This window comes from Leuresthes tenuis, unplaced genomic scaffold (genome assembly GCF_036924035.1).
Source record: "Leuresthes tenuis unplaced genomic scaffold, fLeuTen1.0.hap1 SCAF_4, whole genome shotgun sequence".
Taxonomy (NCBI): Eukaryota; Metazoa; Chordata; class Actinopteri; order Atheriniformes; family Atherinopsidae; genus Leuresthes; species Leuresthes tenuis.
This window is the reverse complement of record NW_027325358.1, coordinates 36,802,531-36,825,854: the sequence shown is the minus strand read 5'-3', so window position 1 is coordinate 36,825,854 and position 23,324 is coordinate 36,802,531. Positions and strand designations below refer to the sequence as shown.

At 41.0% G+C, this 23,324-nt stretch overlaps 1 protein-coding gene and 1 long non-coding RNA gene across 7 annotated transcripts in view; one reads left to right on the top strand and one right to left on the bottom strand.

Moving 5' to 3' along the window:
* LOC140304850 (teneurin-3) overlaps positions 1-3,728 on the top strand; it is a 207,533-nt gene extending 203,805 nt beyond the window's left edge. For all 5 annotated transcript variants that reach the window (XM_072383646.1, XM_072383645.1, XM_072383644.1 and 2 more), the window contains one exon: positions 1,329-3,728. In XM_072383646.1, coding sequence (XP_072239747.1) covers positions 1,329-2,084 — 756 coding nt within the window. In that variant the 3' untranslated portion in view covers positions 2,085-3,728. The remainder of the gene's footprint in view (positions 1-1,328) is intronic.
* LOC140304853 (uncharacterized) lies at positions 2,413-6,762 on the bottom strand. Of its 2 annotated transcripts, XR_011915299.1 has the most exons (3): positions 6,674-6,762; positions 6,410-6,514; positions 2,413-6,033 (listed from the first exon to the last, which is right to left on the bottom strand). It is a non-coding gene; the product is annotated as an uncharacterized lncRNA (long non-coding RNA). The 2 variants fall into 2 exon arrangements; XR_011915298.1 differs by having other exon boundaries at positions 2,413-6,514.
* Positions 6,763-23,324: the final 16,562 nt, after the last annotated feature.

The following is a 23,324-nucleotide window of genomic DNA, read 5'->3' as shown; positions in this document are numbered from 1 at the left end:
CTGGGGATGACCTCATACACCATTATAAATCAACCCTAGTATCGTTCCATCCAACTTGCATCTTTTTCCAAGGTATCAGTATGAGTGTCTGCCCCCTCACGATGGGCCTGCTATCTTCACTTGCATGATCATAACAGGTGTTTCAATATCTTATCCTCCAAGGTTATCCTTGAGAGCACACACTCAGCATTACCAAAAATACCTAAGAATGTCTATTTAAGGTTGAATAAGTGAGCATACATTAGCATGTATGATTACTTTGAACAAATGTCTAATGAAGGCTGCATACAGTATGCAGGCATGAACATGTATGATTATTTTGGATTCAGTGTTACACAGGATGCACATGAAGGAATACATGTCTCTAGGGTTTATTCTCAACAAAACATAAGAGATTTGGACCAATCTGAAACTATACAAGTATGGACTTGTATGCACAGTTTGGCTTTTTTCACCAGGAAATGTACTACTTACAGGTGTGCTGATCAGCTAAGTCCACAAATAGGCTCAAAATTCAGCTATCTAGTTCCAGGCCACCTTTAAGCCATAGGGAGTCTCCCTTCCTTCTTCTGAGGCGTGTTTACTTTGCACCGTTACGATACCCATTCATGCAATTTCTGGGTATCACCAATGGATGGTGCTGCCTAAACAAAAACGCATCCACATAAAGCACGACTTATCATTCGTATAATGTTTTGCTGGTATCACAGCCAGTATCATGTCTGCTGCCAAACGGATGCCATGTGCAAATCTCAATACCAATACAAACTGTACCTCATTGTATGATGTCTGCACAGAGAGGAGAGTCACAGGGATAATAAAAGATCATCAGAAGCACTGTGTTTTTCTTACAGTTTTTTTCAAGGGTTATTTAAAGATGTTCATTAAACAGATGTGAGATTAAACAGATGTAGATGCATTTGGAGAGGTCAAAGATGTAATTTTTTTTTAAATTGCTTTGGTACATTTATGTTTATATGTACAGTATTTAGAATTTCCACAAACAATATTTTTCTATTACTGCAAGGTATAAAACACAACAGACATTGCAAACATTGCTTACTGTTAATTATTGAAATATGAGAAAATACAAACAGGTTAGGATATTCTATGAATCAGTTTATCTGGTATTGCAGGTAGGGCTATTTACATGGCTGCAACTTTTAAATTCAATCTGGAAATATATTTTTTTCCATTTCGATTATTATAATAATTTTTTTGTCATCACAGTGCATTACAGTGGATATTGTAACACACATGTTAGAATGTCTTGAGCAGAAACAAACATCAATTCAAAGTCAAATATTACTTCTTCTTTCTCTCCACAGTCTATCTCAGGTGTCCAGCAGGAGGTGACTCGTCAGTCCGGGGCTTTCTTGTCTTTTGAGCGTATGCCAGAAATTCAGCTCAGCCGACGACATTCAGACCACAACAAGCCTTGGTTGTGGTTTGCGACTGTCAAGTCTCTGATTGGAAAGGGAGTGATGTTTGCTGTGATTCAAGGGCGTGTGGTGACCAATGCTTTAAATATTGCCAATGAAGACTGCATCAAAGTTGCTGGACTCCTAAATAATGCCTTCTACCTTGAGGATCTACATTTCACAGTAGAGGGACGAGACACACACTACTTCATCAAGACCAGCCTGCCGGAGAACGATCTCAGTGCACTGCGGCTAACATCAGGTAGAAAGTCACTGGAAAATGGCGTTAATGTCACAGTGTCTCAGTCTACAACTGTGATGAATGGGAGAACGCGCCGTTTTGCTGATGTTGAGCTGCAGTATGGTGCTCTGGCACTCCATGTACGTTATGGGACAACGCTGGATGAGGAGAAAGCACGAATCCTGGAACAAGCAAGGCAAAGGGCACTGACAAGCGCCTGGGCCCGTGAACAACAGCGGGTGAGAGATGGAGAGGAAGGAATACGGCTGTGGACTGAAGGAGAGAAAAGGCAGCTGCTGAGCAGTGGGAAGGTTCTGGGTTATGATGGCTACTACGTTTTGTCAATAGAGCAATACCCCGAACTAGCTGACAGCGCAAACAACATCCAGTTCCTACGCCAGAGCGAGATAGGGAGGAGGTAACACGGCATGAACAAATTCAACTGATTACACCCCCTGCTGTCAAAGAGTAACAAAAAGTTATGTCTTGACACAAAATGGATGTCATGGATTGAATTGTTTCAATACTAAAAACTTCCCCACTGGCTCCCCTCATTTGCAATTTTTGTTTGTGGTTGAGAATGTTAAAGGGTGTTAAAGATCTGTGGGCCAATTGATGATCACTTAAACTAAACTGACCTGAAATATGATTAAATTACAGTTGCGACTGTCTTTGTGAACCTGTAAAGGGTTTCTTTCAACCAATACCTGCCTTTCTTTCTTCCCTCTTTCCTTCCTCTCTCTAGACATGCCCTTACAATACACCACTCTTTGGTAAGCAGGGCTATGCTGACTGCCATGTGCTATTTGTCAAAGACGGTCATCGACATTAACTTAAATAGCCAAGTTGGAAATGTTTGCATGCATTTCAACAGCTGTAAACTGTGCAGTCAACGTAACAAATGACTTTGCATCTCTGACAGATGTTTCAGGTAACATGTCTCTGTGGATCCAGATGTGACATATTGCCCTAGGTTGTACACCTCTATCAGCCCTGTCTATAGGATTTATTATTCCATGGCTGATGCCATTTAATGGAACTGTTGTGGACTCTCTCAAAGAGAGACAGGCACAAAAAGGACAACAATTTACAAGTTTGCAATTTTGTTTTGTTTTTATATATAAACTTCCATTTGCTTCAGATAAAAATGGGACACAAAAACAAATGAAAAAAGTGTTTACATACTATTACCTACCAACATGTATGCCACTTACATGTATGCACACTATTAATATTTTAATGTACACTCCCACCACCAGAATGGGCCAGGATGTAAACTAAACAAAACCAAACTTTGCATTGTTTTTTTTTTTTTATTACAATGATCTGTTTGGTCGTTTCTAAAACCAATCCACTTCATCCCCTGTGCTATTACAAGGTCTATAAACTCATACAGACCAGTCTAACAGCGATGTGTATGGAGGCTAGATGACCCTAGTGCCACGGTTGCTTCTGACTCAATGGAGTCTTTGTACACCAAGTGGGCTCATCAGTCCTGAATAATACTGGTCCTCTGGCAGGACAAGAGTCCTTCACTTCTGCAAATTGTGACTCAGCTTCATAATGCATAGACCTTGTGCTTTCGTCTTTCAAAGGTAGTAGTATTGCTTGCAATAGAAACTTGTTGTCATGGCTTGGGGAGGGGGGGGGCAGGGTTGCTGTGAGTAGCAACTAACTTTTGCCTTACTCTTTGTTTTTCCTAATTTCTCCTTAAAAGGACAATGCATCACCACCAGTGACAGTAATGGATCAAAAATTGATGTGGATGTTTTTTCATTGATTGTGAGTCTCTGTGCTCTTTTAGAGGAGATTTCTGTGTGTATGTGTGTTAACAAACGTTGGAAAACAACTTTAGTCATTTTAAAGGAAGGTGCAAGAATTTTACTCATAGTTAACATCATATTCATTTTCAGACACTTAGGACAAGTTGAAAACGTTTTATTTGTTTACTTTGTTTTGAAGGTTGACAAATTCCATTTATCCTGACATCAATATTAGTCTCAGAGAAAGTAATTTATGTACAGTGTTTCTATTTCTACGATAAAGAATAAAAATCCTTGAAACTACTGTTTGTTTTTAATTGTGTAGTATGTCTATTAGTTCTTAACGGCAAACTGGACAAAAAAGGCTCCTGGCAGCAATGGACGTGGTGTCACAATTAACAATTTTGGATATTACCTCTTTCTGTATTTCAGTAGGTTTGTTTCAGATCAACATTCAGCTTCTCACCTGCTGCCAGCAACATTCAATCTTATTTATATAGCGCCAAATTACAACAATTGTCATCTCAAGGCACTTACATAATATAGTCCAATTCAAGACTATTGGAATTCAATTAATTGTAATCATAATCCACTTAATTCATCCATCCATTTTCTATACCGTCAATCCGTCAGTCGGATAGCGGGTGGGCTGGAGCCTATCCCAGCAGTCATTGGGCGAAAGGCGGGGTACACCCTGGACAGGTCGCCAGTCCATCACAGGGCCACATAGAGACAAACAACCATGCACGCTCACACTCACTCCTATGGACAATTTAGAGTCACTAATTAACCTGACATGCATGTTTTTGGACGGTGGGAGGAAGCCCACTTAATTCATATAGTGCCAATTCAAAAAAATAATATCCTAGCTAAGGAAACCAACAGATTGCACCGAAACTTGTCTTCAGTCCAATCTCCCGTCCTGAGCCTGAGGCGACTGTGGAAAGGAACGACTCCCTTTTAACAGGAAGAAACCTCTGGCAGAACCAGACTCAGGAAGGGTGGCCATCCGCCTCGACCAGCTGGGGTTAGACCACACACCCTACCTGTATCCACAGCTTCCCTGTCACACCTCTGTAATGTCACCGTGCACCTCAGTCATGGATCTTAACACAGCCTCACCAACACCATCACATCACATCACCACATGAGGACACACTGAGATCCCTCTGCATCCCAAACAGACTACAGTTAGACTGAATGGTTTTTAGTCTAAGAGGGTGGCCAGCAGTACAGGAACACCACAGGGGATTGTACTTTCACCATTTCTTTTCACTCTGTACACCCCAGACTTCCCAGTACAACTCAGAGTACTGTTACCTTCAGAAATACTAAGATGTATGCAGTGGTTGGGTGTATCAGGGATAGCCAAGATGCTGGGTACAAGGAATTGGTCAATCCCTTTTTGGCATGGCGTGGGAACAATCACCTCATCTGAAAAAACAAAAAAAATTAGATGAATGTGGATTTTGAAGGACCTGGAATAAGACAAACACCATCTGGAAGAAGAGGTAGAGGTGGCTGAGGACTACAGTTTACCTGGACAACAGACTGTTTGGAAATTCAATGCTGAGGCCGTACACAAGAGGGGTGGAGCAGTATATACTGACTCAAAGAAGCTAAACAAACTGATAAAGAAGGCTGGCTTTGTGCTGGGGACTGTAGCTGACCTGATTATGCAAAGAAGAATGCTGCACGTGTTTATAATACAAATGCTCTACATAATATAGTGTTGGGTTAGTTTTCATCTTATCAATGGAATGTTTTCAGCTCTCTGATTGGTAGGCCTCTGCTGAAATTATCTTACGAGTGATCTATTTGAAATGACAATTAAATTGACAAGTCATATCTTTTTCATAAAAGCAGGGGCTGTGTAATCACAAAACATGAGTTATTAAAAGTTCAGGGTGCTGTGGGACTGCAAAATTACAGGCTGCTTCAGGGTTTCTCAGTAAGTTTTAAAGTCTCTCCTGCAATGCTGAATCCTCTAACAACTTATTTTTTCTGAAATCGGTATAATTAAAATTTTTTACCATGGAATAAAAATAAAAATCTCTCATGGTGATAGCTTGGTCAGTTTGTGTACCCCCCTGAGTCATTCTCAGAGTTGGTAAAGGTAGTCCAAACCAGGTTCACTGCCCCACCTCTGGCTCGGGAGGAGGTTCAAACACCTGCTCCACAGCCAAATTGTAATCTCCACATTGGTTGCTGGCCTGCCTCCAGCCACTTCTTGACACAGGAGAGGACAGGATCCTTGCTATGGTCGTGTTGAAGTTGTTCTGAGCCTATGCTCTCAAAGCTGTGGACTGCCGATGATGCCGGGGGGCTCCCCTGCGCTGTCTGGGGAGCTGTCATCATTGTCGGCTGTGCTGTCATACCACCACTGGAGTCACCGCGTCCTGTTCCTCCATGCACTTGCAATGCCGACACTCCTCCTCACAGAGCCATCAGGACAGTGCATCTGTGTAGGTGTCCTTGCGACCAGCCTGGTGGTGGATTTTGAAGTTGTAGCCCTGTAGTGTCTCCAGACACCAAGCCAGCTGCCTTTCAGTTTCTTTGAAGTTGAGTAGCCAGATGAGAGCCACCTGATTAGAAGCAAGAGGAACCTCTGAAACAAATAAACAATCTTAACCATGAAATGACTCCTTTTAGCTTAACATCACTGCATACATATGCTCTAAAGTTATCATGAACAGCAACATAAATATTACCATGGAGAATAAACACTCTCACATTAAGTCTGCTAAACACACATAATGTCACGAACTGGTGGAGAGGTAGGACCCAGATGCAGCTCTTTTCCAAAATCAATTTATTTACAAAACAGGGAGCATGAACAAAAGGCGCGGCAGAGCCGGGTCAAAAATACTTAACTATGAAACAAAAATCAAGACTATGAAATACAAAAGACTATGGTAACAAAACTATGAATAATACTATGACTAAGACAAAACAAGACTATGAGGCAGGTAACCAAACTTAACTCTCTGTGGCAAGGCATGAAGGGTTGGTGAGGATTGACTGCAGTGACTGAAAGGCAACCAGGAAGCTAAATACTGGGGAGGGAGTGATCAGTGAATGAGGTGCAGCTGTGAACAATGAGACAGGTGACGTGAGTGAACTGAACGTGACAGGGGAAAAACATGACTAGAACATAACATGATTAAACAAACTGTGACATGAAATAAACTGTGACAGAGCAGACTGTGACACATAACTCCACATAAAAACATATTTTTACAACATACCTTGTTCCCAATTCTAGCCAGGTGCTAAACACACATACCGGAAAAACCTTGAGGAGCTATGTTGATCTCTGACCGTCACTTGTTATCGTCTGCTCCGTGCAAAGTTCATTTCTTTGTCCGCTGGCAGATGCACAACCTATACTTCTGGCCTGGGAGTACCAAAATAAAAGCATGTAATAGTAAAAGCGGAAATGACAAATAAAAGCATACAGCCAGCAATAATCTGTTATTAAAACCCCTTTTAAGAGTTATTTACACTCCCACCAATCATGAGTGAATAATGAAACAGTATACAATTTACATTAATCAGGAATAATTTTATCTGAACACTACCCTTCTTATGTAAGAATAAGCATAGAGTAGCTTAGAACACAGGTAGAACCTCCTTTTAAACTGCATTAAGATTATAAGGTATGTGGAGGAGATTTTAGATTTTAAAGGGGGAACCTGGTTTTAGTCAGCCTCTAGCAACAAAACTAGTTTCTGGACTGGGCGCTCTACTTCAGACATCTTGTTGAGATGCTCCCCCCTTGTGTCACTGAAGCAGATCTTAACCCACCTTATGAGTCCATCGTTGCCAATTGTGGTTTCTGTGACTCTTCCAAATCTCCACTCATTCCTGTTAACGTCCTCTCCTTTTATCATCACAATGTCTCCAACTTGCAGATTCCTTCTGGGGGTGTGTCATCTCTGTATAAAAGCGATATTGGCAAGATACTCCTTACACCATAGACTCCAAAACTGTTCTGCAAAGTATTGAATGTGCCGCCATCTTTTCTTCCCATACATGTCTCCCCTGACGAATTCTCCTGGGGGAGGTAAGGCCTTGGCAGATTTCATAGTTAGGAGATGGTTTGGGGTGAGTGGCTCATGGCTGTGGTCATCGTTGAGGTTATTAACGGTCAGTGGGTGACTATTCACAACTGCCATAGCTTGATAGAAAAAAGCCCAGAGAGAAGCATCGTTTAGCCTACCAGAGGAGAGGGCAAGCGTAATCCTGAGGACGTTTCTCACGGTCCTGATTTGTCTCCACACGTTCAGGGGGAAGATCGGCCATCCTTTGCTCTTCAGTCGGTTTCCGTTCCGTCTACAGGTGACACATTGATGAATGTAAGACACCCTAAGTTCATTCGTATAGCATAGGGTTCTTCATTTCACCCTACAATGACTTGCTTTTGAGCCATGGCCCTGGAGCAGTTGTAGCCGATGAGAAGCCCAGCTTCACAGTCCTTCAGTGGTTGGATTTCATCAACTATTTCTGCAAGGTGACTCAATTGTTTGGCTGTCTCAGAAGTAGGAATGTGAGCGTGATTTATTGGTATTGTAGTGGCACAGGTAGCGTGGTGTTATTAGATATAAGGATTTATCCAACAGTTCTCACTATCTGAATAAGCCTTATTTAACCTTGTTTTGGGAAATGAATCTACAATTCTGATATGTTAAATTAATAATTAATTCATAATTCATAAATTCCAGTCTCATATAGTCGCTACTCATGAATTCTTGTTTGGTTGGACTCACAAATACGTGAGGAAAACATACAACACAACCGGTTAATTATCGATACATATATATGAATCATATATTAAAATGATATGACCAAAAACCTGAACCTTAAGACAACAAGAGAAATGCTTTGACTATGGATGATTATTTAAGAAACACTTAGTGAATTGAAAAGGGAAAACTAAAGGGAGGGAATGGATGGATACTGGAATTATTCAAATAGTTGGGTTTGTTGCTATTTGAATTTAAAGGCTAACAGCTTGGATTAATTTATCATTTTAACAGTGAATTATCTCAACACCCACCGCATACCGTCTGAAATGTAAGAACAGGGCAGATCTTACTGTTAAGTCAGCTCCGAACCACAGGCGGGTCCAACTGGGTCTCTCTCGGTTCCGCATCTCGCGGCCTTCGTTGTGGGTGACTTTCGGGGACTTTAATTAAAGTGGCCTGGACTGGTCACTCTCCTGCGCCGGAGAGGGCCTTCTGGTGGCTCAGAAGCCGAATGGGGTGGTGTGTATGAATTCATTGCAAATAATGACAAAATTGTCCAAGTGTCAGGTTGGTTTTGGTTGCTGACCAACTCTGATGAGGTGAACCTAGATTCACAAAAGATTGACAAAAAGGTTGAAGCTTAACACTGGCTCTCTTGGTGAGCAAAACTAGGTGTGTGCAGCAGCAGAGTTTAAAAACGTGCAACGTAAGCAGGAGACAGGATGATGACGGACGAACAAAAACACAAAGCGTATCTTTCTTCTACATTCTTCTCTTTCTGTCTTTGTTCGGACCTTTTTCTTCCACCTCATCTTCCTCTCCTGCCATCTTTCTGGTTACTTCATTTCTTAACTCTCCCAAAAACTCTTTCTCCTCTCTTCCATTTTCAAAGACTCTCCGCAAGACTCTCATTCAATTATTTCAACACTGTCTGTTCTCTTTTCTTCTTTTTCTGTTCTGCTTGAGTCAATCTCGATTCAATCTTACTTTTCATCACAGGTTCCGTATGTTGACTAGTGGAGGCGGGGCATGACGTAGGCTTACGCTACCTTTTCAGCCAACGGTATGTCTGAACCTGTTGTGACGTCTGCCTGGGCATGTTTTGTAATACTCATTCTAGCCGTAAGAGATTTTGGATTAAACAAAGGAACCTGGTTTCTTCATTCCGTCGTTTCATGAACATTCGTTCAAAGGATTCTGAAAACACCATAACTTATTTGCGATAAGATATAAAGGTTAAAGATATAGCATAAACTTAGGATATAAGGACATCAAAAACAATGTAACATGATGATTATGAGTCTCAACATTCAGATGGATATATGTAAAGTTATGATATATGAATAACGAATCTTCCTGTGTTAAACATAGAAAACAAAAAGAAACAGCAGGAAAACATTGGTTGCATTACTTCATATAAATGTCAAATGTCATATAAATGTTGTTGACATAGTTTTGGGTTTAACTATTCAGTACTACGGACCACTAGGTGGCAATGTGGCTCCATAAGCTGATTAGTCATTTTCCAAAAATAATAACTTCTTCAGTATTCTTCCACGTACGGTTGTGAAAACAGGTATTAAAATGCAGCTTGTGATTTCACCTGCACAAAGATATAAAGCACATTTAATACAGTTTCAAGATTCGGCTGAAAGTGAATCTGGGTAAGATCCTTTTGAGAGATCCATGCAGCGACTGTCTCTGGCTTGAATCAGAGTCAGGGCAAACTGTCACCATTGTTTACTTTGACCCAGATAAGGTCGGAAGTGTCCTTCTCTGGTCTCCAATATTCTCCTAAAGAGGGTTGTTTGTTGGTTTGGCTTAGTTAGTATTAAGCCATTAATGCATCTAAGTTTATGGCACAGGTCTGTGGAAAGAGGGGCCGAGAAACTCCCCCAAAATGCTTTCAAGGGCCAAAGGTCGATGTAAATTTGTCTTCCTTGATGTAGAAACACCCCATCTGGTATTTGCACACTGACTGTCCCCACAAAAGAATGTTGGAGTCATTTAAAGTCTTAAATTTGTATTAAATTCCACACTTGAGTTCGCTACAGGCTACAGTCCTTTGTGTAGACTACTGGAAGATTGACTTGAATAGCAAAACTGTATCCCCTTACAAGAAGGCCAGAAACACTCTCACTTCCGATTATTGTGTCCTTTTCACTCATGCTGGTCCACTTTAACTTCACAGGACACTTGTCAGCATCAAGACCGTCACTCACTTCTTGGTTGTTGAATGTAGTGTCACAAGTTTCTCAACCGTAGTGTTATTTTTGGATGAAACCCACACTGGTATTACCATTTATGTGTTGAATGAGCCTTCTGATGCTGCACTGAGTGACGTTGCAGCAGGACTTTGACTTGTCCTTGCCTCGGATGAAGACCTTTCCTTCACATAGTTGTTGTTGTGAAGGGCTGTTGGATGTTTTCCCTTGTAGGTCTCACAAAAGTGACGATGGCGACAGTCTTTCGCACTGTGGTCTGTTTTCAGGCATTCGTAGCAGAGTTTCTTCTCCTTTACGTAGTTTCAACTAATGACCTCTCTGCAGACTTGGAGCATGCATGAAGTTTGTGTTTAGCATCTTGACAAAGAATACACAGCGTCTCAGCCTTTCTTGACCTTTGGTTCTCATTATCTGACCTTTGATTTTAATTATCAGCAACTGTTTGAATGGTAAGAACGCTGGCCCTATTTTTCTTCATGTCTCGGGAATCTCTCTTTTCGTCTGATGAACAAAGAGCATGAAGAGATGTAATGGGATTGCACGCAATCTCAGCTTCAGTTGACAAGAAGCTAGCAAAGTCCTTGAAAGTGGGGAATTCTTGCTTTTCGTTCATGCATTGTGTGACTTGACGGTTCCAGTGTGAAGCCATCCAATCTGGGAGTTTATGAACGAGTTTCTGGTTCTCCTCGCAGTCATTTAATATGTCAAGGCCCTTGACATGAGGAATGGCATCTTGACAGGCGTTCAGAAAGTCTGAAAATTTTCTTGGTCGCTCAGCATCTTTAGGTTGAATCCTTGGCCATTTGGAGAGTCTTTCTCTGAATGCTCTCTGAAAGGCGAATGGCTGGCCATAGCGATGATTCAACTTGTTTCAGGCATCTTGGTAGGCTTCATTGTCATTTCGGTAGAAAGTGCCATCGAGGGCCTGTCGTGCTGGGCTGCCAACATATTTCTTGAGATAATAGAGTTTTTCAGCTGGATGGATTGCCCTTTGATCGACAAGTGAGGTAAACGCTGCTTTCCATTCAAAGAATCATATGGGATCACCACTGAAGACAATTGGTTAGGGAACGGGAAGCCTGTTTAAGGCTATGCTCTCTTGAAGAACCTAAGTGAGTGAGGAAGTGTGAGAAGGTGCTGTTGCATGAGGTGAAGGAACTGCAGTTATAGGCACGTTATTTGCTTTCTTGTCCTGTTGTTGTTCCTCTAACTCTTGTATAGATTCTCTGTTTTTCTTCCTCTAACAGCATCTCGTAATTTGCTTTCTTCACTGCTAGTTCAGCTGCTGCATCAGCACGCTTGGCTGCTAGTGATGATGTCATGGAGCAGTGATCAGACTTGAACAGCAACATAAATATTAGCATGGAGAATAAACACTCTCTCACATTAAGTCTGCTAAACACACATAACTCCATATAAAAACTTATTTTTACAACATACCTTGTTCCCAATTCTAGCCAGGTGCTTAACACACATACAGGAAAAACCTTAAAATTGCAGAGCTATGTTGATCACTGACTGTCACTTTTTATCATCTGCTCCGTTCCAGAAACAACTTCTTCCTGAATAAACTCTATTGCATTGAATTTTTGACTGAAAAGTGTCATTTTTTGTGACTTCAACAAATACTTTAAAGGACCTCTGTTTTTGCTACCAGTACTGCTGTAATAAGGCATTTTCTATAAATGTTTGTGTAGAAGTCCAGTGTAAACTGGCCCTGACCTGGATATTTTTTATGCACTAGAGGTCAAGGTCAATTTTATTCATAAAGCACATTTCAAATAAAAATGTTGACCAAAGCGCTGTACATTTGGATAAAGTAAATAACCAAGAACAACCATATTATGGTCCACCCCGATGATGCAGTGCAGGGTCTTGTATGTTGGCAAACCAAAACTGTGATCAGCAACAGCCACTCCCCCAGTATTTTGATGTGTTAACTGGTGATGGTAGTGATGCTGAGTATGATGTGTCTCCAACCGGGTGGTCTTGGGCCAGTGGTGCCAGGCAAGGTGCCAGGGCAGATCAGGGAGATGGTGGACACTGCATCGAGTGCCATTGATGTTGCAGTTCATGTACAGTGCAGATATCATAGAGAGGGAGATGGACGTGGTCACAGATAACAGTTCTTGTGGGAGAACAAAGCCTGGACAAAAACCTGTACCTTGACTCTCGATCCACATATTGCACGAGTAACATGTTGTTGAGGTCAGAATGAGCCTTGTCTAGATAATGACAAAGACGCAGTAGCGTCCTCAGACAGAAGGCGCCAAATAGAGATTGGGTTTGGGCCACGTACACACTGAATGTTATAGGTATAAAGGTATTGAGGGTTGTCCGAAAACTGAGGTCATTGGGAATTTCCGTGTACGCTGAAATGTACATGTCTCTGTGACGGTCTGTTCAATAAATTCCCCATAAGAGGCTGACACGACGAGCCCAACTACTCTTTCTCCACAACATAATGGTGACCCCGACTTTGTGAATTTGGTGTCTGGAGCCCCGCTGAGTGAATCCTCTGTGCCCTGGCAGCCGAGATCAGTCCTCAAAGCCTGCAGGTAGGATATCTTTGTCCTAACCATTTAAAGCGGCAGATGTGTTTGGTTGGCGTACACAGGAGAGAGTGAAGGGCACGTTCTGTGAGTCTCTTATTTTTCCTCTGCACAGGGGGGCTGCTGAAATTGTTTAAAGAAAAGTGTAAGCATAGAAGTGCTGACTGTTTTGAATTGGGATAATAATTGGGTGAACAGCAGCTTGTGAGATGTATTGGGAGAGCACTGTAATTGTGAAGGACTCAGCCCCGGCTGGGAATAAGTCAATGAGCTTAAACTGGAATTGTGGATACACTTTTAGAGCGGGCAAGGTGTAGTCTGTGACGTAAAGCATCCGCTTATGGTGATGTCTTGGTGCCAAGGGTGCATAGAAGGGTGATAACCAGTGGATCAAGGCACACATTAGTTATTAATTATATGTAGAAATTATTTTCACCAGTCAAGGTGCAGACGGGTACTGATGATTGATTGACTCGAGAACAGAAAAAGTTTGAAGGTGGAATCAACAAGTATCACAAGAAAACTCTGAAAAATTAATTCCAGTTCTATAGGGGCACGTTTTAATATATGTGTTTATATGATTTTATATATCTTTAAAACTCTTTGGAGTTATCTTTGACCTCATTATAGAAAACATTTGAGAAGAATTGGCCACAGGAGATGTTATAAGAGGTCACAAATAAGGCTGATAAAGTGCACGTCAGCTTTTTCAGATTCCATGAATAAACCACAAGGCTTATAAAAAGAAATATTTTAAATCTCATACATCGTCTATGTCGATATCTCCTGAAAATAAAAGTCTAAATAAAAGAAACTAAACAATTTAAAATTGTGAAGGATTGACTGGGGATGGACAAACTGACTGACTTGGTGTGTTAACATACAACTATACATATATAGTCTTGTATTGAATGGAAGAGAAGTGAATGTTGAGAGAGTAAAGCTTTTGTAACTGAATAAAGGTCAGAGTGAGAGGTTGTTTAGGCTACGTGTGTTTGGGGATTGTGTGCGAGAGGAGAGAAAAAGAGTTTGCAGAGTCAGAGCAGAAGTGAAAAATAGTTTGTGTAAGTAAAATAAAGGTAAGCATAAGTTCTTTCCCTCATTCTGATGAGTGGGTTTGAGATTTGTGAGAGAGCTTAAAGATATTGTTGGAAAAGGGTGTGGCTACAATAATGATCTGTGAGTTTTAAATGCTCCATACTTGCCTTTGAACATCTGTTAAGTTCTATTGAGTATGTTCTATTATAATTGTATCTTTGCAGGACTGCTGTGATTTGAATTGTGTATCTAAATTGAGTTTTTAACAGTTTAGTTAGACATGTTTCTGGTTCAGGTTGCTGGTTTGAGTTGCATTGCATGGATGTCCTTGAATACTTTGACAGTTTTATTCTGTGAACAATACAGCTGTATTTTCTAGGGTTGTCAAATTATCACGTTAATGGAGATTAATTAATTACAGGGATTTTTGGTGCGTTATATTTTTTAATCGCGTTAATCTAATTTTTAATCTCTAACTTTGCTGTTTCTGAATGCCAGTTGCCTTTTTTTAAAATCCCTTTTTATACGTTGGGCTTCTTGTACTTGGGTTGGAAAACAATGGTCTGTCACACCCTGAAGTGGACATTGATTGGCTGTCATTGTGTTTGGGATGGTTTGGGATAAGCTGATAGGCTCCCACTGTAGTTGGGCAAGGTGAGGAGACTTGAAAATGGAGGAGCATGTAAGAGTTGTCGGTCCAATGAATGGAAAATTTACATTTCACAAACGCCTCGACGGCACCATTGATAAAGGTAGAGTGATCTGCATTCTTTGTAAGAAGGAGTTTGCTTACCACCGAAGTAGCTCAAGTTTAGCCTACCACATCAACGCAAAGCACCCAGTCGCGAGTGCAGCCACAGCTAACGTTAGCAATTTAGCGATCTATAGCAAAGCTCTTCGCCAAACTAAACTCGAGGAGAACATCCCGCGTATGAGCAAGTCTGCGACCGACAGGCTGACGAATGTTCTTGCCAAGTGGATAGCGATGAACTGCAGGCCGATAAACATAGTTGAAGACGAGGGGTTAACAGAGGTGTTGCAAACTGCGTCCAATGACCCATCATACAAGCCACCGTGCAGGACTACAGTGACGACCAAAATCAGCAAGATGTACGACGGCGAAAAGAAAAACAAACTTGAGATTTTGGTGGAGGATTCGCCCAACTTTGTTGCTATAACCGGAGATCACTGGACCTCAGCTGGCAACCACAGCTATTTGGGGGTGACCGGACACTTTATTGATGGTGAGTGGAACCTCAACTCGTTTGCGCTGACCGTCATGAAAACAGAAACCAGGCACTTTGCTGATAAATGCGCCGAACAGTTCCTCAATGTGGCAAATGACTGGGGAATTGAAAATAAGATATCCACCATCGGTACAGCAAAGTGCCGCAAGATTGTTGGCCATTTCAAACAAAGCCCTGCAAGTACCACAGAACTTAACCAGCAACAAGTTGCACTTGGAAAAAAAAGCGAGCAACTTATACAAGATGTACCAACCAGGTGGAATTCGACACTCGCAATGGTCTCACGCCTCCTACGCAACCGAGAGGCTGTCCAGGCTACGTTGGACCAACAGAACAACCACAGATTGGTCATGCTAACCGAAGCTGAGTGGGGGAAACTGCAGAGGCTGGAGGTCCTGCTTGAACCATGCAGGTAAGCCCAAATAAACACCTGTCAATTTTAATGAAATAAACTACACATGTGTCATCCAAAAATGAATGAACATTAGGTAGTACTTCTCGGGGCAATTAAATTGGAAATTTAAATGTCCAGCGATGTTTATTTCTCAAACTTATCCACCTCTACAGGTATGTGACTGAGGTGCTGGGTGGTGAGGCCTACGTCTCTTGCTCTGTAGTGCTGCCTGCTTTTCGCCATCTGGACCGTGTCATGGACATCACTGATGATGATCCAGCCTATGTGGTGAAGTTCAAGAATGCCTTCCAGAGGGACCTGGAAGCACGGCAAGCTGTAGTCAATGAGACGTGGTTCAAGGTGGCCACAGCACTGGATCCACGTTTCAAGGATTTGAAATGTCTTCCAAGAGAAAAGAGGGAACAAGTAAAGACTATAAGGATAAGCTGGACTATTGAGTCCAATTTTATCAAATCAAGCTTTATTTATATAGCACTTTTTACATATAGGAAATGCAACACAAAGTGCTGCACAAAATAAAATAAATCTACCTGTCCATCTATGTATTCATTCATTCATTCAGGTGTGGACCAGTCTGGAAAACATGCTCCAAGCAGCAGAGCCTAGAAGAGCAGCTACGCTCCAGCCCTCCACAGAGGATGATCAACCAGCTCAGAAGAAGAGGAGAAGCGCTCTTCTGCTGGGGTCCGACTCTGACTCAGAAGAAGATGGAATGGAGTCCGGAGAGCTGCAGCACCACAGAGCAGAGCCCAGCATCAGTATTGATGACTGTCCCCTGCAGTGGTGGTATGCCCACTCAGGAGCCTATGAAAAGCTGTCAGTCGTGGCACGCAAGTACCTGGCCTCCCCGGCAACCTCCGTACCTTGTGAGAGACTGTTTAGTCTCGCAGGCCACATAGTACAAAAGAAAAGGGCAGCCTTGCTCCCAGAAAATGTGACCAAGCTGGTCTGTCTCAGCGACTGGCTGAAGAAGAAGAAATAAGAAGCATGAGGTCAGCATAGCTGCCATGTCATCTGTACCCCAATTAGAAGTGATTGCTTGATGTTATTTCAGCACTTTATTTTGTGATGATGAACAATGTTATTTTTGATGTGCTAACAGCACTGTGATTGCTGGTTCTGTTTTATTTATTTTATATTATCTGAAGCAGAGGAAAAGCAACAAGTTCAGTGTCCAGTACTTCTATTGATCTGAAAAGTGTTGTTACTGTTTTTTTGATGTGTTAACTTACAGCACTTTATATGGATCTGATGTTTTATTTTATTTTTATTTTCTAATTATTTGGAGATTGAAAAAAGGTTGAAACTAAAGGTTGCAGGCAGTGCTTGGGACTAGTCTCAAATACAGTGGAATGTAAATGACTCGTACAGCATCTGTTCAAATCTGTTAAAAACAATAAATGACTTCATAAAGCTGCTTTTTTGTTATTTATCAATCTTTTGATTTGCTGCAATAATGTAATGATTTTAAATGGAAATACCTCAAGTTGAAGGCTTTTTTCAGCATTTCTATTAGGTGAGATTAAAATAGATTAATTAGATCAATTAAGTACAGATCATAATTAATTAATCTCAAATTTTTTTTAATCTCTTGACAGCACTAGTATTTTCTTGTTAAAAATCACACTTTCTTTTATCATATGGTCATAGTATTTCAGTTTCTAGAGTACAATAATTAAGCTGTGATTTAACTGCAACACCAAGATCAATCATCTCTCTGTTTCCAGTTTGTGAGTTGTATTTTGGGCCCTTTTCTTAATTTGTTACAAGAGTGTTACAAACGCCATTTTGAGTTGATGAATAGGGTGCGGTTCAATTGTTTTATTTTGATTATTAGATTAGAGAGTGGGGGAGTTACCAAAATCCTGGGAGGTAGGCTTAGAGGTGTGTTCATATTTCATTGGAATAGAATTTACAGAGCTGTGACATGCATTGTTGTCTCGTTTGGTTTGGTGAAAGGTCATTGTGTAGAGTTCTGATTGGAGGCATCTGGGTAGGGCAAAAGTTAGGACAACGCCCTTAGCTTGAGTCACATAAAAACAGGTTGAGCATTAACCTAGCTCTCGATTAGCAATTTATTAGCAATAGCAATAAAGCTAATATTATTCTAGTTCTAAATTAGAAGTGAAGTTAGCATTTATTAGCAATTCCAATAAAGCTAATATTAATCTAGTTCTAAAATAGCAGCGAAGTTAGCATTTATTAGTTAGCATTGCTATTAGCAATAGCAATGAAGCTAATATTAATCTAGTTCTAAATTAGCATTAAAGTTAGCATTCATTGGCAATAGCAATAAAGCTAATATTAATCTAGTTAAATTTCCAATAGGTTAGCATTTATTAGCATTAGCAACACAGGCAACATTAACCTAACTAGAAATCACAATAGCAACAAGATAAATTAGCTTAACATTAAATTAGCATTGGTTTTAACTCAACCTAGAGCATAAACCTTCTATAAGCCTTCAAGGCTAACATTAACATTAGCACCGACAGTAACCTAGCCTATCCATTAGCATAATTAGCAGCATCTAATTAAATTGAGCCTAGCATTAAACTAGCATTAGTTTGAGCTTTAGCTTAGGTTAGATTTAGACATCCAAGAGTTGTTTAGAAAAAAAAAGGGGGAAGGAATTAACCAGGTGAAATCATGGATGCAACACCAAGATCAATCATAAGTGTCAAGAATCAAGAACTTTTCAAAGATATTCAAAAAATATCTAAAAAATGGGAAAAACAAACAAAAAATCTGTCCTCACCTTGGCCAAGAGATGGCACTTTCAATATAGCTGCGTGTGAGAGAATGGGATTTAGGATCAGAGATCAGCAAAAAGAGACAACGAAAAAGAGTGCTTGAATTCAAAGTTTTAAGCTTGTTTGAAAATGAAGGTCTTCGCTACAGAAGGAATTTGAAGGAGGGTGTAGCAGCACTGAAGAGAGAACAGGTAGAAATGGAGAAGTCCAACCAACACTCCTTTATGAAGCAGCAATTTTCACAACAGGAAGATGTCAAAGCCAGTAAAGATAAAAGTTATGATCTGAGATACAGAGCCAATATCAACCCACCAGATAGATATACTGATCTAGGCCAGTATCCAATTTTGATAAAAGGGACCCAGGGACATTATGTGCCATGGAAGACGCTTGACATTGCAGGGCTGGTTGCTAGATTGCCTGATATTCACAAGGGTGCAATTAAGTGAATAAGAGCTTTTGAAGAAGAAACTGTGGGCAAACTGTTAGCTGTGGGAAACATTAAAGCAGTATGGGCACTGTGTTTGGGAGCTTTTACGATGGAGGACATTTTGAGACACAGTAAGAATGATTGGCTGTTGAGTCACAGAGCAGATGGAACTTGTTTCTCCAGTTTTAGCTTCTCTTCATTGGCTCCCTGTTAAATTCAGAATAGAATTTAAGATTCTTCTCCTCACATATAAAGCTCTTAATGACCGAGCTCCATCATATCTTAAAGATCTCATTGTAAGATATTTTCCTAACAGAGCACTTCGCTCCCAAACTGCAGGTTTACTTGTTGTTCCCAGAGTTTCTAAAAGTAGAATGGGAGGCAGAGCCTTCAGTTATCAGGCCCCTCTCTTGTGGAATAAGCTGCCAGTAAATGTCCGGGAAGCAGACATCCTCTCTAGCTTAAGGACTAGCCTTAAGGCTTTTCTTTTTGATAAAGCTAACAATTCTACATTTTTTGTCATTTCTGTGAGAGTCTATAAGTCTGTGTACCTCGTCAGTTCGTTGGGGTGAGCCCTCTGTTGACAGAAAATTTCAATGAGACTACAAGGAATTTATAATGGTGGGATATTGTGTGACTTAAATATGTCAAGATATGCTTTTGGTTGATCAGAGAAAATACTGCTTATTATAAATTGTTGTATTTACTGAGATCAACTTTACTTTCTATGTGTGTGTGTGTGTGTGTGGGGGGGGGTATGTAGACAGATTGTACATCTGTCTGTCTGAGAGGCACAACAGTGTGATGTGTGATAATAAATTACTACAAACCAATGTACATTTCCTAGTTATTTTGACATTATAACAGGGCAAAAAGTATGTTATAGTACAGTTTGTACAGAGTAAATGTAGTGTTTTACTACCCACTTCTGCATGCCAGTATCCATGTGTGCAGCATCGAGTCATAGGCTTCTTGTAGTGAATTCAGGCAGTGCTGTGTTATTCCCAATTCCCCTCTGGGCCCCACTGATATATTGAGCCATTTCCTTACTCATCTTACCTCATCTTATGCCTGACAGGAGTTTCCATGTTGTACAGAGGCAGGTTATTGGCCAATAGTTGGTTGGAACTAACCCCTTCTGGGAATCTTTCATGATCAGGACTATCAGACCTTGAATTAACCAATCTGGGTGGGTCCAATCCATTTGTAGCTGGTTAATTTGTGCTGCTAGGCTTTCATGGAGTCCTGTTAGTATCTTTAGCCAGTATATGTGTATCATGTCAGGGCCTGGTGCAGTCCAGCTCTTCATACTTGAGAACCTTACTTGGATGTCTGCCATCATGATGGTCACTTGTTCTTGGAGATTGCTCTGGTCAGCTTTCAGATTTCAAGCCATGGAGCATTGATGTTATGCAATGCTTCTCTCCCTTATACTCCTACATTATTGTTCAATTTCAATGCTGGGTGGGTCAGTTCTCATCTTATTGAATGGTTCATTTGATAAAATCCTATTCTAATCCTGGCTTCAGCTTCTCTACCCAAACATGACTGTACAGATAAGAGCGAAGGACACAGCAGCGAGACAAACAACCCCCAGCCCTCCCCCTCACCAGACCCACCAGAAGTTATAATTTCAATAGGCTGATAATGCCCATCTCACCTCCAAATACCTGAGCATTCTCACCTCTACTTACATAATAGCTGATGAGCCTGCAGAAACTGAAATTTTAATAGGTGTGTTATCACCATTATAGTCTGATATAGTACTTAGAATATTGTTATAGAAGGACTTTTAAGTGTGTTGTGTTACCTTTTCTTTGTTATGAAATAGTGTCACTCTTGGGAATTATCGTTGTCTTTCAGAATGCATTAATAATAATGATAGATCGGTTTACCGTTTTACTTGCTTATGCTGTTTCAGTGCAGTGTCGTACAGGTGCCTGTACAGACGCACTTCCTCGCGGAGCCTGTTTTCGAATTGGTCCATCCGGTTTCTGTGCGTGCCAAGTTACAAATTTTGACTGGTGCCACGCCGCCTTTTCATGGCACGCGCCAGGTGGAAATATGTCATTTTGACGTCAAGCGCCGTGAGTGACGCGTCAAGGTCTCCAAAGGATGTCTCTATCCCAGCCAGGACTCCAGGGATCACCATCTACCAAGAAACCCAGGGCACCCCCTCCTCCTTCCCCTCCTCCTCCTCTTACATAATCTGTCCTGGCAGAGCAGGGCACAGGGGGATGTGTGGGATGTTCAAGGAGCAGCAGCAGAGTTCAAAACAAAGATAACATGCCATGATGCATTCAGGGTCCCTGCTATAGTAGTCTTACTACTGAACAAGCTGGGACCCAGTAGGATTCCTGTATTACTTAGTAAAAGTAGGAATCGAAAACAGTCAACTTGCTGGGTGAATCTATCTAATCTGTTAACGCAGTGTTTTTCAACCTTTTTAGAGCCAAGGTACATTTTTTTCATTGAAAAAATAACGAGGCACACCACCAACCAAAAATGTTAAACAAATGATACTCTGTAGCCGCCTATATTAACAATATAGTAATTCTTATCAAAGTGTCTTGAATAGGAATCAAATAAACACAAAAATGTTTTTTTGTCATCTTTTATATTTCTTCTTTCAAATAAAAAGTGCACTTAACTTTACAAACTCTAATTCTGTCCAAAAGCATTCTGTTAGCAGGAATACAGAAAATAATGCTTATAATAATATTTGGGAAAGATTTCACTGTTACAATATGAGGAGTTGCATGTACAAAATGTCAATCTCAGTATATTTTACTCACTTAGTGTGAAACCTGTGCATGTTTGGATGAACACAGAGCTGATATCCTGGCGGGAATTGAAGAAAGACACACATGAAGCCCTTCCTCAACAGCTCTCAGTCTCTCTCTGTTTTTAGTTTTTATAGCAGGCTTGAGAAGCTCACTTCACACAGATATGTTGTGGAAAATGGGAACAATGTCAAAATAGCTTTGCTTGCCAGAATGGGGAACTCCTTGGCAACAGTCAACCAAAAACTGTCCAAAGGTAGATCAGCAAAGCTCAGCTTTAAACCACGATTTTGTCTCAGTTCAGTTAGTTCTCCCTGCTCCTGTAAAGTCATGTGCTTTCCAACAACTGCTGAGCTGTATGGGTCCCTAACCCAGTCAAGGCATTCAGTGAAGGCTGAAGAGAAATAAAATGACATCTTCTCCTCGAGAGTTTTTAAATGTGTACCTATTATTTCACACAGTGCAGCAGTGTGAATATTTTGCCATTTCTTGGTGAGTGGGAACATTTCAAGGTTGCCACTTTCCACATGTTGTTGCCAGAGGTGCACCTTTGAGCGGAATCCATTTATTTTATCCATACTTGTGAGCAGGTTTTCATTTCGGCCTTGCATTCATGTATTCAGTTAATTCAGATGATGAAACATATCCACCAGGTATGCCAGCCTTGCACACCACTTATCACTTGCAAGCAGCTTTGCGTAATCGGACCCCTCATTTGTCAGATTCACTTTGAGTTCCTCCTGCAGCTCATACACACGGGCCAGCACCTTGCCGCGCGACAACCATCAGACCTCCGTATGAAACAGCAAGGTCTTATGCTCCGCTCCCATTTCCTCACACAAAGATGCAAACTTGCAGCTTTTCACAGGTCGTGTCTTCACAAAGTTTACCATGTGCGCAACATCATTCAACACAGTGGCTAGGTCTGCTGGTAAGAAGGGCCTCATGGTGTAAGAAACAGTGCGTAATAATCACATCTGTGCAGTTTTCCCATTTAAGTCCTCCTTGTTCAAGATATTCTGATGTGACCCGAAAAATTTCCTCTCCTGTTGTCCTTTCTGGCAATGCCTTGCAAAATAGTAAGTTTTCTCTGACTGCGTCTCCATCCACAAAACGCACATTGGCCAAGAGTTGAACATGTCCACTAATATCAGTACAGTCAAGCTGTAACGCAAATTTCTCACTTATACGGATCTTTTCCAAAACCACACTTTCGATGTCTGCAGACAAGTCATCAATATGTATGGAAATGAGAGAGGGACTTTGGGTATTTCTTTAACCGCTTCAGGTCCAAGCATCTAATTTATAATGTCTCGCCACAGTGTGGGACCTTTTTGATTTAACTACAAGTTAAACTACGTGCTAGCTGGCTTTAAGGGCTCTCTCTTTTACCTTTGTGGTTTTTCTCATAAAAGTTGCCTGTTTCTCCGTGTGTTTACGCAGGCGAACAAAATAGTCTGCATTCTTGTCTTGAAGCGAAGGATGTTTCGTTTGGAGATGGCATTTAAGCTTGCTTGGTACCATAGCACTGTTGGATAGCTTTTCACCACATACCAAGCACAACAGTCTGTGTCGTTGCATCCCCGGTAAAAGGAAATCCAAATTCAATTCAATTCAATTCAATTTCATTTATATAGCGCCAGATTACAACAATTGTCATCTCAAGGCACTTAAGTAATATAGTCCAATTCAAGCCAATTGGAATTCA